This window comes from Belonocnema kinseyi, chromosome 8, assembly GCF_010883055.1.
Source record: "Belonocnema kinseyi isolate 2016_QV_RU_SX_M_011 chromosome 8, B_treatae_v1, whole genome shotgun sequence".
Classification (NCBI taxonomy): Eukaryota; Metazoa; Arthropoda; class Insecta; order Hymenoptera; family Cynipidae; genus Belonocnema; species Belonocnema kinseyi.
The window spans coordinates 71,799,216-71,812,767 of record NC_046664.1 but is presented as its reverse complement, the minus strand read 5'-3'; the positions used below and the strand labels follow the sequence as shown (position 1 = coordinate 71,812,767).

General features: G+C 24.6%; 2 protein-coding genes across 6 annotated transcripts in view; one reads left to right on the top strand and one right to left on the bottom strand.

Annotated features, from left to right (window-relative positions):
* The window catches only part of LOC117178259, an 82,995-nt gene that overhangs the window by 1,908 nt on the left and 67,535 nt on the right, over positions 1–13,552 (bottom strand). The window contains exons 1-2 of one of the 3 annotated variants that reach the window (XM_033369610.1): positions 5,168–5,232; positions 491–1,088 (exon numbers count right to left, since the gene is read on the bottom strand). In XM_033369610.1, the coding sequence (XP_033225501.1) occupies positions 491–1,086 (596 nt within the window). In that variant the 5' untranslated portion in view covers positions 1,087–1,088; positions 5,168–5,232. Of the gene's footprint in view, positions 1–490; positions 1,089–5,086; positions 5,233–13,552 lie in introns of those variants that run through there. The other 2 variants (XM_033369609.1, XM_033369611.1) reach the window with 2 other exon arrangements.
* The window catches only part of LOC117178257, a 34,292-nt gene continuing 29,401 nt past the window's right edge, over positions 8,662–13,552 (top strand). For 2 of the 3 annotated variants that reach the window (XM_033369606.1, XM_033369608.1), the window contains exons 1-3: positions 8,662–8,816; positions 8,909–9,038; positions 12,302–12,631. In XM_033369606.1, coding sequence (XP_033225497.1) covers positions 8,793–8,816; positions 8,909–9,038; positions 12,302–12,631 — 484 coding nt within the window. In that variant the 5' untranslated portion in view covers positions 8,662–8,792. The remainder of the gene's footprint in view (positions 8,817–8,908; positions 9,039–12,301; positions 12,632–13,552) is intronic. The other variant, XM_033369607.1, reaches the window with a different exon arrangement.

The following is a 13,552-nucleotide window of genomic DNA, read 5'->3' as shown; positions in this document are numbered from 1 at the left end:
TTTATTATTATTATGATAATAATTCTTTTCTCCAAGAGGAAATTTTAAAGTAAAAATAAAAGCAGGGAAGGCGTTTTCTGAGGATCAAGTTTAAACAAAATCTAAATTTGTTGTTCAAAAATATGGAAAATAACCATCATGGAACTAATGGATTCAATTGGAGCCTCAAAATTTAGATTTGGCTACTTTCTTGACAAGGAAAAAGAAAGTATTAAGTAGATTGAAAAAGAGAACTTCTTGTTTTAGAGACTCAATGGATCCAGAATAGAAAATGTGCAATAACTTTCAAAATAATTTATTTTTAAAGTAAAATATTTGGAAAGTTATATTTTTATAATAAACTTATAAGTAGCCAGTAGGCAGTAATTGAAAAATTGTACAATTTTAAATGTAAGATTTAAAATATAACTAAACAATTTTCTAGAAAAGCAACTCATAGGTACCATTACCCGTTCTTGAAATATTTGAAACTGATATCAATCAAATTTACCTAGAATATCCTTTTTGGAAAATATCACGATACTCCTCTTCATATTCCAAAGTCTTTAGTGGGGAAAAGTTATTCAGAGAAGAATTCTTTTCTTGAACATACTTCATAATGTTTCCGTGGAAAGAGCCAATCGCATCGATGCATAATTTTAATTCCTCAAAATTCAATTTTCTTTTAATGTCCTCATACCCTTTGGCTTTAAGATCCTCAAGAACAATAACTGGTCGTCCATATTTGCCCATACTAACAGCATAACACTTGGGAACACATTTCATATTAGTTTTTCGAATTAGGTGACTATTGTAAAATATTTCCTCATTTAAAAACCAATCATAAGCAGTTTCATTGGCGGAATTTGGAAGCAATTTGATAAAAAGAGCAAAAATTTTCGGCTCGCCAGAAAATTTAACAATGACATCTGCTGAATAATAAGACTCTTGATTTGTAGGGCCCTTCTCGGATTTCAAGGGTTTTACAGAGGCTGAATCGTACTCGACAAATTCTCTCGAACCAGTGTCACAGAAGCAACGCTCATGGACCAATTCGGGCAAAAGCTCAATTTCTATAAAATTTACATCTTCTTCTGATGTCTCCATTTCTGCAAAACAAAATATTTTTGTAGAGATCAAGTCCATTTCAAATCAGACAGGTAGCTGAGGAAGAGTGGGGCTAGAAAAAAACTTTTTTAATTTCATTTTTTAATTAAAAAAAAATTCTTTGACAACATATTAGGTGTGATTGGATCGAGAATTTTGGTGGCCATTATATGTTCCCGATGATTTTTAACTCCGATGTTTTTTTAATAATTATTTAAGAAAAAAAGTAAAGAGATGGAAAATTTTTTGAGCAAAAAATTGTAGATGGAATTGGTTAAAAATTCAACTATTTTCATGAAAATTTAACTTTTACGTAAAAAATTAACGTTTAAAAAAATCGTGTTTCAAGTCGAAAAATCAAACATTTTTTAGGTAATTCGTCTTTTGGGATTTATCAGTAAATAATTTTTTTCAAAATTCATTTTTTTGGTTAAGGATTCATCTCCTTAGTTGAAAATTTAACTATTCCATTAAAAAAAAACTTCTGATTCAAAAATCATCTTTTGTTGAAATTTAACTATTTTTTAAATATTCATCATTTTAGTTGAAAATTAATTTCTTTGGATGTTAATGTAACTAATTTGTTAAAAATTCTTTTTTTATTGAATATTTTTTATGGAAAATTGATTTTTTCTAATCGAAAATTCATTGAATATAGTTAAAAATTCGACTTTTTAATGAAAAATTAAGCTTATTGTATAAAAATTCATCCTTTTGAATTAAATATGCAATTATCTGTCTCCAAATTAATGTGATTTGTTAAAAATTGCAACAAATTGACGGATAAATATATTATACAGTTGAAAATTAACTTTTATGTTAAAAAATCATCTTTTTCTTTAAATGTAACTATTTGGTTAAAAATTTAACTTTTTCGCAAAAAATTAACATGAAAAAATATATATTTCAAGTTAAAACATCAACAGTTTTAATAATTCGTCGTTTCTGCTTTAAAATTAAACAATTTTTTTATTATTTTTTTATTAAAATTAAATTTTTTATTTAAGGACTCATCTTTTTAACTTTTGTTAAAAATTCGAATTTTTTCTTGTTGAAAATAATTTTTTCTCACTAAAAATATAGCTATTAATTTTGCAAGACCAAAATATAAAATTGCAAAATAAATTTAGATTTTCAACAAAATAATGAATTTTCATACAAAAATTATGACTTTTTAAAAAATAGTATAATTTTCAACCAAACATTTGCATTTTGTCTAAGAAAAATAAATATTTTACTAAAGCAGGTGAATTTTTAAATAAGAAAACAAATCTTCACAAAAAAAGTAATTTTCATCTAAAAAGATTTCACTTGAATTTTCAACACAAAAATACGAATTTTAAAAAAAGTTTAATGTTCTAGTAAAAGACCTGAATTTTGAACCGAAAAATATGAGTTTTTAACCTAAAAGGATGACTTTCAAACAAAATTATTGAATTCTTGACCGAATAGTTGCATTTTTATCAAAAAAAAGATAGGGTTTTTCTTAAAATATATAAATTTTTGTTAAAATTTTTTTTAAATAGTTGAATTTTCATCCAAAAAAGATTCCAGTTGATTTTTCAAGATCAAAATATAAATTTCTTAACAAAAAATAAGCTTCTGCGGAAAAAAATTGATTTTTCAATTCAAACAGACGATTTGTTTCAACCAAAAAGTATGAATTTTTAACTAAATTTTTTAAATTTTTCATCAAAGTGTTGTATTTTTATTTGAGAAATATGTCATTTCTGTTAAAGCAGGTGAATTTTATTTTAGGATGAAAAAGACAAACTTTCAAAAACAATTTGAATTTTTAACAGAAAAGTAGAAGTTTTGTACAAGAATGTTAAATTTTTAATCAAGCACTTACAGTTTTGTCCAAGAAAAATGAAAATTCCACTAAAGCAGGTACATTTTTTAATAAAATTTCTTTACTTTACCTTGAGGAATATTTTTCAACTCCTTCGCTCATTGGCTCAAATAATACGTGCGTCAATTAAAGAAATTACAATATACCGGAAAATGGAGGCCTCAATATTATTTTTTTACGATTAAAAGAAAACATATTTTTCTTATTCAAAAATGATTAACAAAAAATTTGCAGATCCTTTTTGGGTGAACAGCTTTCGCCTATTAATTTTTTTCGTACCTAATGTAATTTCTTTAAACAAAAAAGATGTATTTTTATTTTGAATTCTGTTTTTGACAATTAAAAAAACTACAGTAAGTTCTACCAACAAGGAATTTATTACAAATTTGTAGATCATTTTTAGGTATCTCGTCTAGTTTTTCTAAAAGCTTAATTTTCTTCTTTTTAATCATATTTTTTACGATCAAAAGAAATAATTTTTTCCTATCCAAAAATGAATCATAATACATTTTTAGATCCTTTTTGTGTAAACAACTTTCGCCTATTAATTTTTTTCGTACCTTGTCTCATTTTTGCAAAAACAAAAAGATGTATTTTTAATTCTGTTTTCTGCCGATTAAAAGAAAACTGCGCGTTTCACCAAAAGAGGATTCATTGCAAAATTATAGATCTTTTTTGGATGTTCAATTTTTGTTCAATAACTTTCTTCGTAGCATACGTCGTTTTTACACCAATTTTATTATTTATTTTTAATGTTATTTTTCATCATCAAAAAAAGTAGGATTTTTTTGTTAGATAAAGTAAATCTTTTTCGGAATATACTTTTTGTCTTTTCATATTTTACACAAATCGAATACCTTCTCTAATGAGTATGTAAAAATTACTTTTTTCATCTAAAACTGCTAATTTGCTACCATAATTATGAATCTTCATTTAAAAAATTACCTTTTAAGAAAGTAATTCAATTTTCAACCAGAGCTGAATCTCCAAGCATAAAAAATGACGTTACAAGAAAACATAGAATAGCTGACCTTTCATTAAACTAATTAATATATAATAAGAAACAGTTAAATTTTACCAACACAAACAACTCTTTAATAAAATACTTCAATCCAGAACTAAAATAGATTAATTTTCTACCAAACAGTGATCATTTTAGAGCAAAAAAATTGATTCTCTATAAGAAAATACGGATTTTTATCAAAATATGTAAATTTTCAACCAACTAGTTAAATTTTCTACCAAATTATCAATATTCTCAACTAACGATTGGAGTTCTCAGCAAAATAATTAACCTTTCAGTTACAAAAATTAATTTTTGAAAAAAAAATTATTTACTATAAAATGGACGAAATTTCGACAAAATAAATAAATTTGTATTCAAATAATTGAATTTTCTACCAAATTGCTGAATTTGTAAGCCAGAAATATGATTTTTCTACAAAATAATTGAATTTTTAACAAAAGAGTTAATTTTGAACAAAAAGAGATTAAGTTTCAACAAATTTTTAAGACAATGAAGAAAAAACGTGCAATGAAATTGTTGAATTTTTAAGACAAAAAGAAGAATTAGAAAACAAAACAGTTGAATTTTCAAACATGCATTGTATCAAAATTTTATGTAATGATTAAACAAAAAGTCACATGGAATACCAATTTGAAAAAAGTGGACATCTCAGGCTCAATTTTTAAAAATTTTGAAAATAAACAATAATTAATTGTTAAAATAGTTACATGATGTTTTTAGAAAAATGTACTACTCCAAACAATGACGAAGTATTCCATTTCCGGTGGAAATTCTTAAAAAGTAATAATAATACGTGAAAATGTAGTTTCTGGATTTTTGGGTCATATTTAGGGCGCTGCGGGGAGGGTGAAGTGGGTTTGCAAATTGAAGTTATTATTATGGTTTTATTTTGTAGACACTCCTCTTAAATTATAAAAAAAACTTGGCACGTTTTGATAAAACCCTGGAACAGGAATTCAACTTTTCGAAAATTCGAAATTTCCCAACGTCAATTAAAAAAGATTTTAAAGTGCCCGGTGACACGTGCTAATATTCGAATTTAAAGAAAAAAATGATTTCGAACCACCCTAATATATATACAAAATTTAAAAATTTTCAAAAATATTTTTTCATATTCCTACCTCCGTCAATATTAGTGAATCTTCTAATATCTGGAGATAAAAACAAAATACACGGATTTACAGAATAATATTAATAATTACCGAACAAATGCCTCGGGAATACTGCTTTCTGTACGTGAATGGTTTTACTTTACCATACGTTGCCGAGGAATGTCCCCACTATCGAGATAATAGACCACGTGGCACTTGATATTATATCAAGTTTGTCGTTCATTGACCAGCATGCGCCTTAATACTGTAAATGACGTGTCAGCTCAAGGGGCGGGGGGGGGGGGGGGCAAGACATTTTGTTACGATTTGTTACGGAGGAGGGAAGGGGGCCCTTCACTCATATACATCATTTTTGCAAATTCGAAAAAACTTGCTCGTGAAGATTATCTTCTTAGTCATAAACTAGACTATCGTGTGCGCACGCAGGCGCGCGCTAACTTTTCTGTTTAATTTTATCATTAACTCAATTTTAGAATAATTATTTACTTGTGTTTAATTCCTGAACATTTTAAATATTAATAACTTTTTACACTAATTTAAAAAAAACACATGTACATTTAATTTTGACAATTAAATTCAGACTTTCATTCCACAAAATCATTAGAATTTCAAAAAACCATATAATTGTAATAGTTGTTAAAAATTAATAATATATATCTTATAAGTAATAAATAATTATTTTTTGTTGCTAAATAGAGAAAAATTAACCTTCAATCTTTACGTTATTTAATATTGTAAAGAAACTAATCAGCTGATAAGTAATTAATCAGCTCATAACATAAGAAGAATTAAAAAATTATTTTCAGTGAATCATTCGAATAATTTTTACTCTACATTTTTCTAAAAATTTGAGTTATTTTTAATATTTTAAACTATTCCAGGAAAAATTAACATACATAAACCATTCACAAACTTTTATTATACAAATTATGACCAATATTCAATTACATTAACTTGAACTAAATAATTAATTTATATCACTTACTTAAAAGAAATTACAATTCAATCTTTATGTAATTTAACAATGTGAAAAATATCAGCTAATAATTAATTAATCTGTCCATAACGTAAAAAGCATTAAACTATCATTTTAATTTAGACATGGAAATCATTTCTATTCTACATTTCTTTTTTTTTTAATTTTCAGCTTTGTTCCTGAAAATTTAATTTATTATTAACCCCTTCTGCTACTTTCAGAAAATATTAAAAAAACATTTACATATTAATTTAAAAACTAAATGCAGTTATATATTTCACAACATCAGAATCGTTTGAAAAATTATGTATCTGAAATATGGGTGTTTTAATATAAATAAATTTTCATTATGCAAATTATACCCAGTATTCAATTACATAACCATCGAATGAATAATCAATTTATGTTACCTGATTTTCAGAAACTAAATTTTAATCGTTCTTTAATTTAATATTTTGAAAAAATTAATCATCTAATATTTTATTCATTATTTCACAATGTGAGAAACATTAAACTATCATTTTCACTGGAGCATTCAAATTATTTTTGCTCCATATCCTTTTTTCACATTTGAACTTCCATTTCTAAAAATTTGATTTATTAATAACATTCTAAACTAATTTCATTAATCATAAGTTTTTATAAAATTATTTCATAATTAGTTAATCAGTTCACAACATTAAAAGTATTAAACAATCATTTTTATTGAAACATTGTAATATCTTTATATTAAATTTTCTTCAAATTTGAAAATGCAGGTCTATATATTTAATTTATTAATAGCCGTTATAATTAATTTTAAAAAACTTGATATGTATTTACTTATAATATTTAAAATTGAATTTAGATACTCATTTTATTTCATAAGCATCAAGAAAATTATATGATTGCAATAGACGTATTCTAAAGCAAAAAGCATCTATTATAAAAGTAAAAGTTAATATTTAATCACATAAGCTAAAACTGAATAATCAATTTATGTTTCTTATTTTGAAACGTCTTGAATTGAATCTTTATGTAATTCAGTATTGTGATCAACATTAATCGGCTAAAAATTAATTTAGAGTTCACAACATAAAAAGTCTCAAGCAATTATTTTCATTAAAAAATCAAATTCTTTTTATTTTACATCTTTTCCTTAAACTTCAACTTTAATTTCTTAATATTTTTATTTCTTCAGAAATTTCTCCAACAAATTTAAGTTTTAACAGAATTAATAAAGAAATTTTCAACCATTTCAAAACAAAAAGGCATTAAACAATTATTCTCCAATGAAAATTCAAATAATTCTCAATTTATATATTTTTTAAATATCAACTTGTATTTGTTTAAATTTAATTAATTATAAGCTTTCAACTAATTGTAGAAAATATAAATTTTAGAAGATTCACTTCATAATTAATTAGTGAGTTCAGAACAGAAAAATTATTTAATAATTATTTTCATTGGAATGTATGTACATATAATTTTAAAAATTGAATTTATATACTAGTTTCACAACATAAAAACCATTAGAAAAAATCATTTTGATAGATAGTTTGTTTGAACAATTTGTTAAGAAATCTTTTTTTTCAGACTGCTATTTTCAGTTGAAAATTCATTACTTTTTTTTGGAAGTTTAACTTTTTTGTTAAACACTTTTTTTTTAATTGAAAATTCAACGGCGTGGGTAAAATTGAAGTACTTTATTAAAAATGTGTGTGTTTTTTTTAAATGAAGATTTATCTCTTTGGCTAAAAATGTACCAATTTTGTTAAAAATTAATTTTTTGCTGCAAATTCATATTTTTACTTAAAATTGAATTCTTTTATTGAAAATTGGATTATATGTTGAAAATTGATGAATTTCGTTAAAAAATAATCCTTCACGGAAAAAAATAATTTTTTTTAAATAAATAAATTTAAAAATTTGTAATTCATATGTAAAATATTAGTTTATTCCGTTTATAAAAGATCATATTATGTTAAAAATATTACAAGATTAAAAATCGTATTTGCGTAGACTAGAGAAAATTCTAAGGAAGGTAAAAAAAACCTTCGGTCTCTAATATTCAATTCTGAAATTTGTATCTAAACTTTGAAACTATAAATACATTATATGCATTATATTCTGTTGATTATTAAACGTTTTTATTAAAAAATGTTACAATCCACATTATTTGTGGAATCTTCAAACAGTCAATATAATTCTTAATATATCTGAATATTAAAATTTGAACAATTGCAATTTTACAGAAATTTTGAGAAAGTATTTAAAGGGAAAACTTAGCGATATTATGTTTCTTTATTATAATAATAATCTAGTCAAGTTTACATTTATTTTCTATTACGAAAGATTGTTTTAATTTATATAATTATATATTTAGATATATTTTAGAATTATTAGGAAAATTTTGATATTACATAAAAAATGTTGATTGTAATGATAACTTTTCACATGTCGGAATTTTTTATATTGTAGTTTTTTTTATGAGAAATGAATAATTAACATAAAGAAATAAAAATATAAATAAAACGTCTAGCGGAATAAGAATGTTCAAAGATTTACAAAACAAAACACACACAAAAATTATGATTTTCAATTATTGTTGACTCTCACCTAACATCCGCTCATACTCGGTTTGAATGTCCCCTTTCAAAAAAATGTAAACCAAGAAAAATTAGACTAAACTTTACGTCAACTAATCAATTTCGGCGAAACTGGCCAAATTTTTAAGTCATCTAGAACCAAGTGAAAAAAATGCAGCCAAGAAACGAAAATAATGTAAAAAAATTATAATTGATTGCAGTTGGGGTAAACTTTTATTTATAAATTAGTCTCAAATTCATTGAATTATTTTGAATATAATTCTGCAGATGACACCCAATTATCAAAATGATTTCTCTCAAATGAGTCAAAATAATTTTCAACAACAGCAGCCGCATCAACAAAACTTCCAATCCACGCAATACAGTAACTTTAATCCTTTCAACATTAACCAACCAGGTACTAAATATGATTATAAATAGTATAAATCGGAATAATATAAATAAATTATTTAAGCTTTAAGAAATATTAATTTTTTAAATGCTTCACAAAATTAAAATGAGTGATCTTATTGTTTAAGAAAGGCATCTAAATACAGACTTCACACTCGCCCCCATATACCCCTCTTTACCCCTTTTTGAAAGAAGTTCTCCCTTTTTAACCTGTTTTCAAAAAAATTACGATTTTCCTCTATCTTTTCGCAAAAATGCAAATTGAATTAATGGAAGTAAATAAGAAAATTCGTTCAAAATTATTCATTTTTTATTACTTTTTTATACTGAATTATTAATTGACCATTTATTTTATATTTTCATTCGGAATTCATCTCTTCTATTAAAAATTTTGACTATTTAGTTGAGGATCGTGTTACAATTTTTTGTTATGAAAATAATTTTTTTAGCTGAAAATTTTAGTACTCTAGACTTTAGTTGTAAATTTAACAATTCTATTTTATAAAAGTTATTAATTTGTTGTAAATTAATCTTTTTTGGAAAAAAATTGTCTTCCTGATTGAAAATTTAACCGTTCTGTTCAAAGTAGAACTACTTTGGTAAACATTTATTTTATTAGTTGAAGATCCTATTATTTAGTTTGACATTCATCTGTTTTGTTAAAAACTCGTTTTTTAATTAAATATTAATATTTTCAACTGAAAATTTAACTATTCCATTTTTGGTTAAAAATTCATCATTTTTAGTAGAAAAATCAACAACTTATTAGAAAATGTTTGTCTTTTTGTTGTAAATTTGTCTTTTATAGTGGAAAATTAATATTCTAAATTAGAAATTTGACTGCCTGGATGCAAGTAAACTATTTTGTTTGAAATGTCTTTTTTTATTAAAAATTAATTGTTTGCTGAAACATTTAATATTCCATTATTGTTTTAAAATTAATCTTATATGGTAGAAAATTCAACAATTTGGTGAAAAATGTGTGCTAAAAACTTAACTACTTTTTTGACAATTTTTTTTTAATTGATCGATTTTAATTAAAAATTTGCTATTTTCTTTAAAATTTATTTAATTTGTTGAAAATGCGTCTTGTAGATTAAAAATTCGATTATTGTCCTTCAAAAATCCAAATCTTGGTTAATAATAAACTTTTTAGGTTAAAATTCATATGTAGCTGAAAATTTTTCATTCTGATTTAAAAATTCAACAATTTGGTTTGAAAATGATGTATTTTTGTTCTAAATTCATCTTTTCTGGTTGAAAAATTATCGATTTTAGTTAAAAATTCACCTGTTTTGCTTCAAAACGCAATTTATTTTGTTAAAAATTCGTCTTTTTATGTTGAAAATTCATATTTATTTGAAAATTTGCCTTTTTGATTCGAAAATTAAAATATGTGGTTGAAATTTCTGTTCTCTCTTGACTGAAAAATATTTTCTTGTTGAAAATTCAACTCTTTTCACATATAATGTATCTTATTTGATTCAAAATGTAATTTGTTTGGCTACAAATTCATCTGCTTGCTTGAGAATTTAACCAATTTTTTTTCATAATTCATCTTTTTAATTGAATTTTTGTGTGTTTTGGTTAAAATATCAACTATTACATTTTTTGTTGAAAATTCATCTTTTTGGTTAAATTTTAACGGTTTTGATTTTAAATTTAAGATTTTTTGGTTGGAATGTAAACTATTATATTTTGTCTTGAGATTTAATCGTTTTTTTATTGAAAATTCATTTATTTATTGAAAGTCCAATTTCTTCACTAATATTTTTTTTATTATTATTCATCATTGTAGGTAAAAATTTAACTATTTTGCCATAAATTTAACTATTTGATTCAAATTAAAATTTTTCTTGTTGAAATTTAAATATTTGGATAAAAATTCACCTTAACAGTTCAGAAATTCAAATAAAAATTGCACTAATTTCTTGAAGATTTAATTGTTTGGTTGAAAACATTAACTATTTTTTAAATATTCATCTTTCTTGTTCAAAAATTAAACTACTTTGTTGTAGATTAGTATTTATATATTTAAAATTCATATTTTTTATGAGGGGATTTCTGAATTAAAATTCAACTATTTAATTCAAAATTTGATTATTTTGCTAAAAATCAACAATTTTGTTTAAAATTAAGCTGTTTGGTTCTAAAGCATTTCTTTATAATTGAATTATTTTATTAAGAAGACATTTTTTCGAAAATTGAGCTGCTTTGTTTACAATTCCTCCCTTATGCTAGAGAGTTCAACTATTTGGTTATAAATCACCTGTTTAATTAATAGTTTTTTTTTATTTAACTGTTTAGTTCAAAATTTATCTTTGAAAGTCGAAAACTCATCTGTGTACTTAATATTTTTTTTTAATTAATTATTTTGTTGAAATTTTAACTATTTTGTTAAAAAGTCACCTTTCTATTTTTAAATTTAACTGCTTCGTTTAAAATTCAACTTTTGGACTAAAAATTCACCTTTTTTAGATGGAAAATTTATCTTCTTTGGTAGAAAAGTTCTTTTTTGAAAATTCAGCTTTCTTTATTGAAAAATAATTTTGTAGGATTGACAAGTCCAATGTTTTCTAAAAAATTCGACTTTTTAGCGTGAAAGCTCAACTCGTCCGTTGAAAATTATTCTATTTTGGTAGCAAATTAATCTTTTTTTGTTGCAAAAAACGACGTCAATTTTCTTCAATTTTAAAATATCAAATGTTATTTAAACAATGATGTTATTTCTTTGATTGGGGTATTATTTAATTTTTTGTTATTAAATATTTACTTTCATTGATTACTGGTCTATCATGTTTCTAGAGACAAAAAAAATCTTTCTCAGCCAGGATTTGAACGGGGAACGCCACTATACATCTGGCATCCAAAATAAAAAGATACACAAGTGAAATTGTCGTTCTGGTTGAATGCTTACAGTATCAGAATATAAATTTAAATAATATGATGGTTAAAGAAATTAGAATAGTGGATTATCTAATTAGTCAGTAATCAACACTATTGAATATTTAATATAAAAAAGTAAGTAATACCCTGTTCAACAAAGAAACTACAATATTCAAATTGATAATATGGTTCGGTGAAATTTTGTTAGAAATGATCGGTGGCGTAATTGGTTAACGCTCCACTCAAGTATGGTAGCGCTCCCAGTTCAAATCCGGACTGAGGTATATTTTTTTCTCGATTCTCTGAAAATGATAGACAAGTAATCGTGACTATTTAGTGTTTAACATAAAAAATAACAAATTATATGAAAGTATTTATGTTTAGCAGGGTCAAGTCTTCAGAACCAAACTTACCAACCTCATCAAACAGAATTTTATGGAAGTCAACAACCACTACCAAATGGAAATCTAATGACAAGCCATTACCAACCTACTTCACATCCATATTCCTCTTCGCCAGGAATGCAAAATCAAAATTATTATGGGCCCTCACCTCAAACTCTTATGGACCAATTTCGATCTTGTATGAATAGCGCATCACCAATTTTCATACTGCCCAATGTTTGCCCCAATGCTTCCCCAGCAGCACCTGAAATGCAGCCCACATCAATAATGGGACAAAATATGGGTCACCACATGAATTATCCACAAATGGGTATGAAAAGTTTTCGAAAAAATTTATTTTACAACTATTTTTAAATATTTGGGCCACCATTTTCAATCATACACATACAGCAAATACAATAATAAATAAACAAATCTAGATGGAAGATGTAAAATTCGCCTAAGGCCGATTTCACTTCAAATCGGAACGGCTGAATAGTCCCGAAAAATAAAATTCGCCACACTGTAAAATTCCCGAATAATAAAATTCCCTTCAGTTTAGAATACTAACGACTTTGAAAATTCTCAAATAAGAAACTTCCCTACAGAATGTTCCTGAATTATAAAATATCCAAACTGAAAAATTACCGAATAACTATTAAACAACAATTTTTTGTTTAAATTTGGGATTTTTCTAGTTCGGATATTTTATAAATCAGCAATTTTCTGTCAAAAATTCAATAATTCGGGATTTTTTAAATTCGTTAATATTATAAACTGTTTGGGAGTTTTATCATTCTAGAGTTTTCCACTTCGGGAATTTTAATTTTAAAGAATTTTATAATTCATGAATTTTATAATTCCAGAATTTTATAATTGAGGACTTTTATTATTCGGGAATTTTACAGTGTCGGGAATTTTATTTTACGAGATTTAAAAACAAATCAAAAAAATCTCTCACCATTGGACAAGTCGATTGAAAATGATCAAACTTTTAATTTTTTCATTTTGTGTGTGTCTGTAAACATTTTTTTCACTTTGATGTGTGTGAAGTTTATAGAAGTAAATAATCTTAAACGGAAAATAATAAGAACTATTTTTGTTGACAAAATTTAATATTCTAAAAGAACGGAATATTTTTATAATTTTCTTATGTATGTATGTATGTATTTAATCTCTCCCTTTTACGGGTTTGAGGGCCACCGCTCCCTGTACATATATTTACAATTCCATCCTTAGTCTAACTTAACTA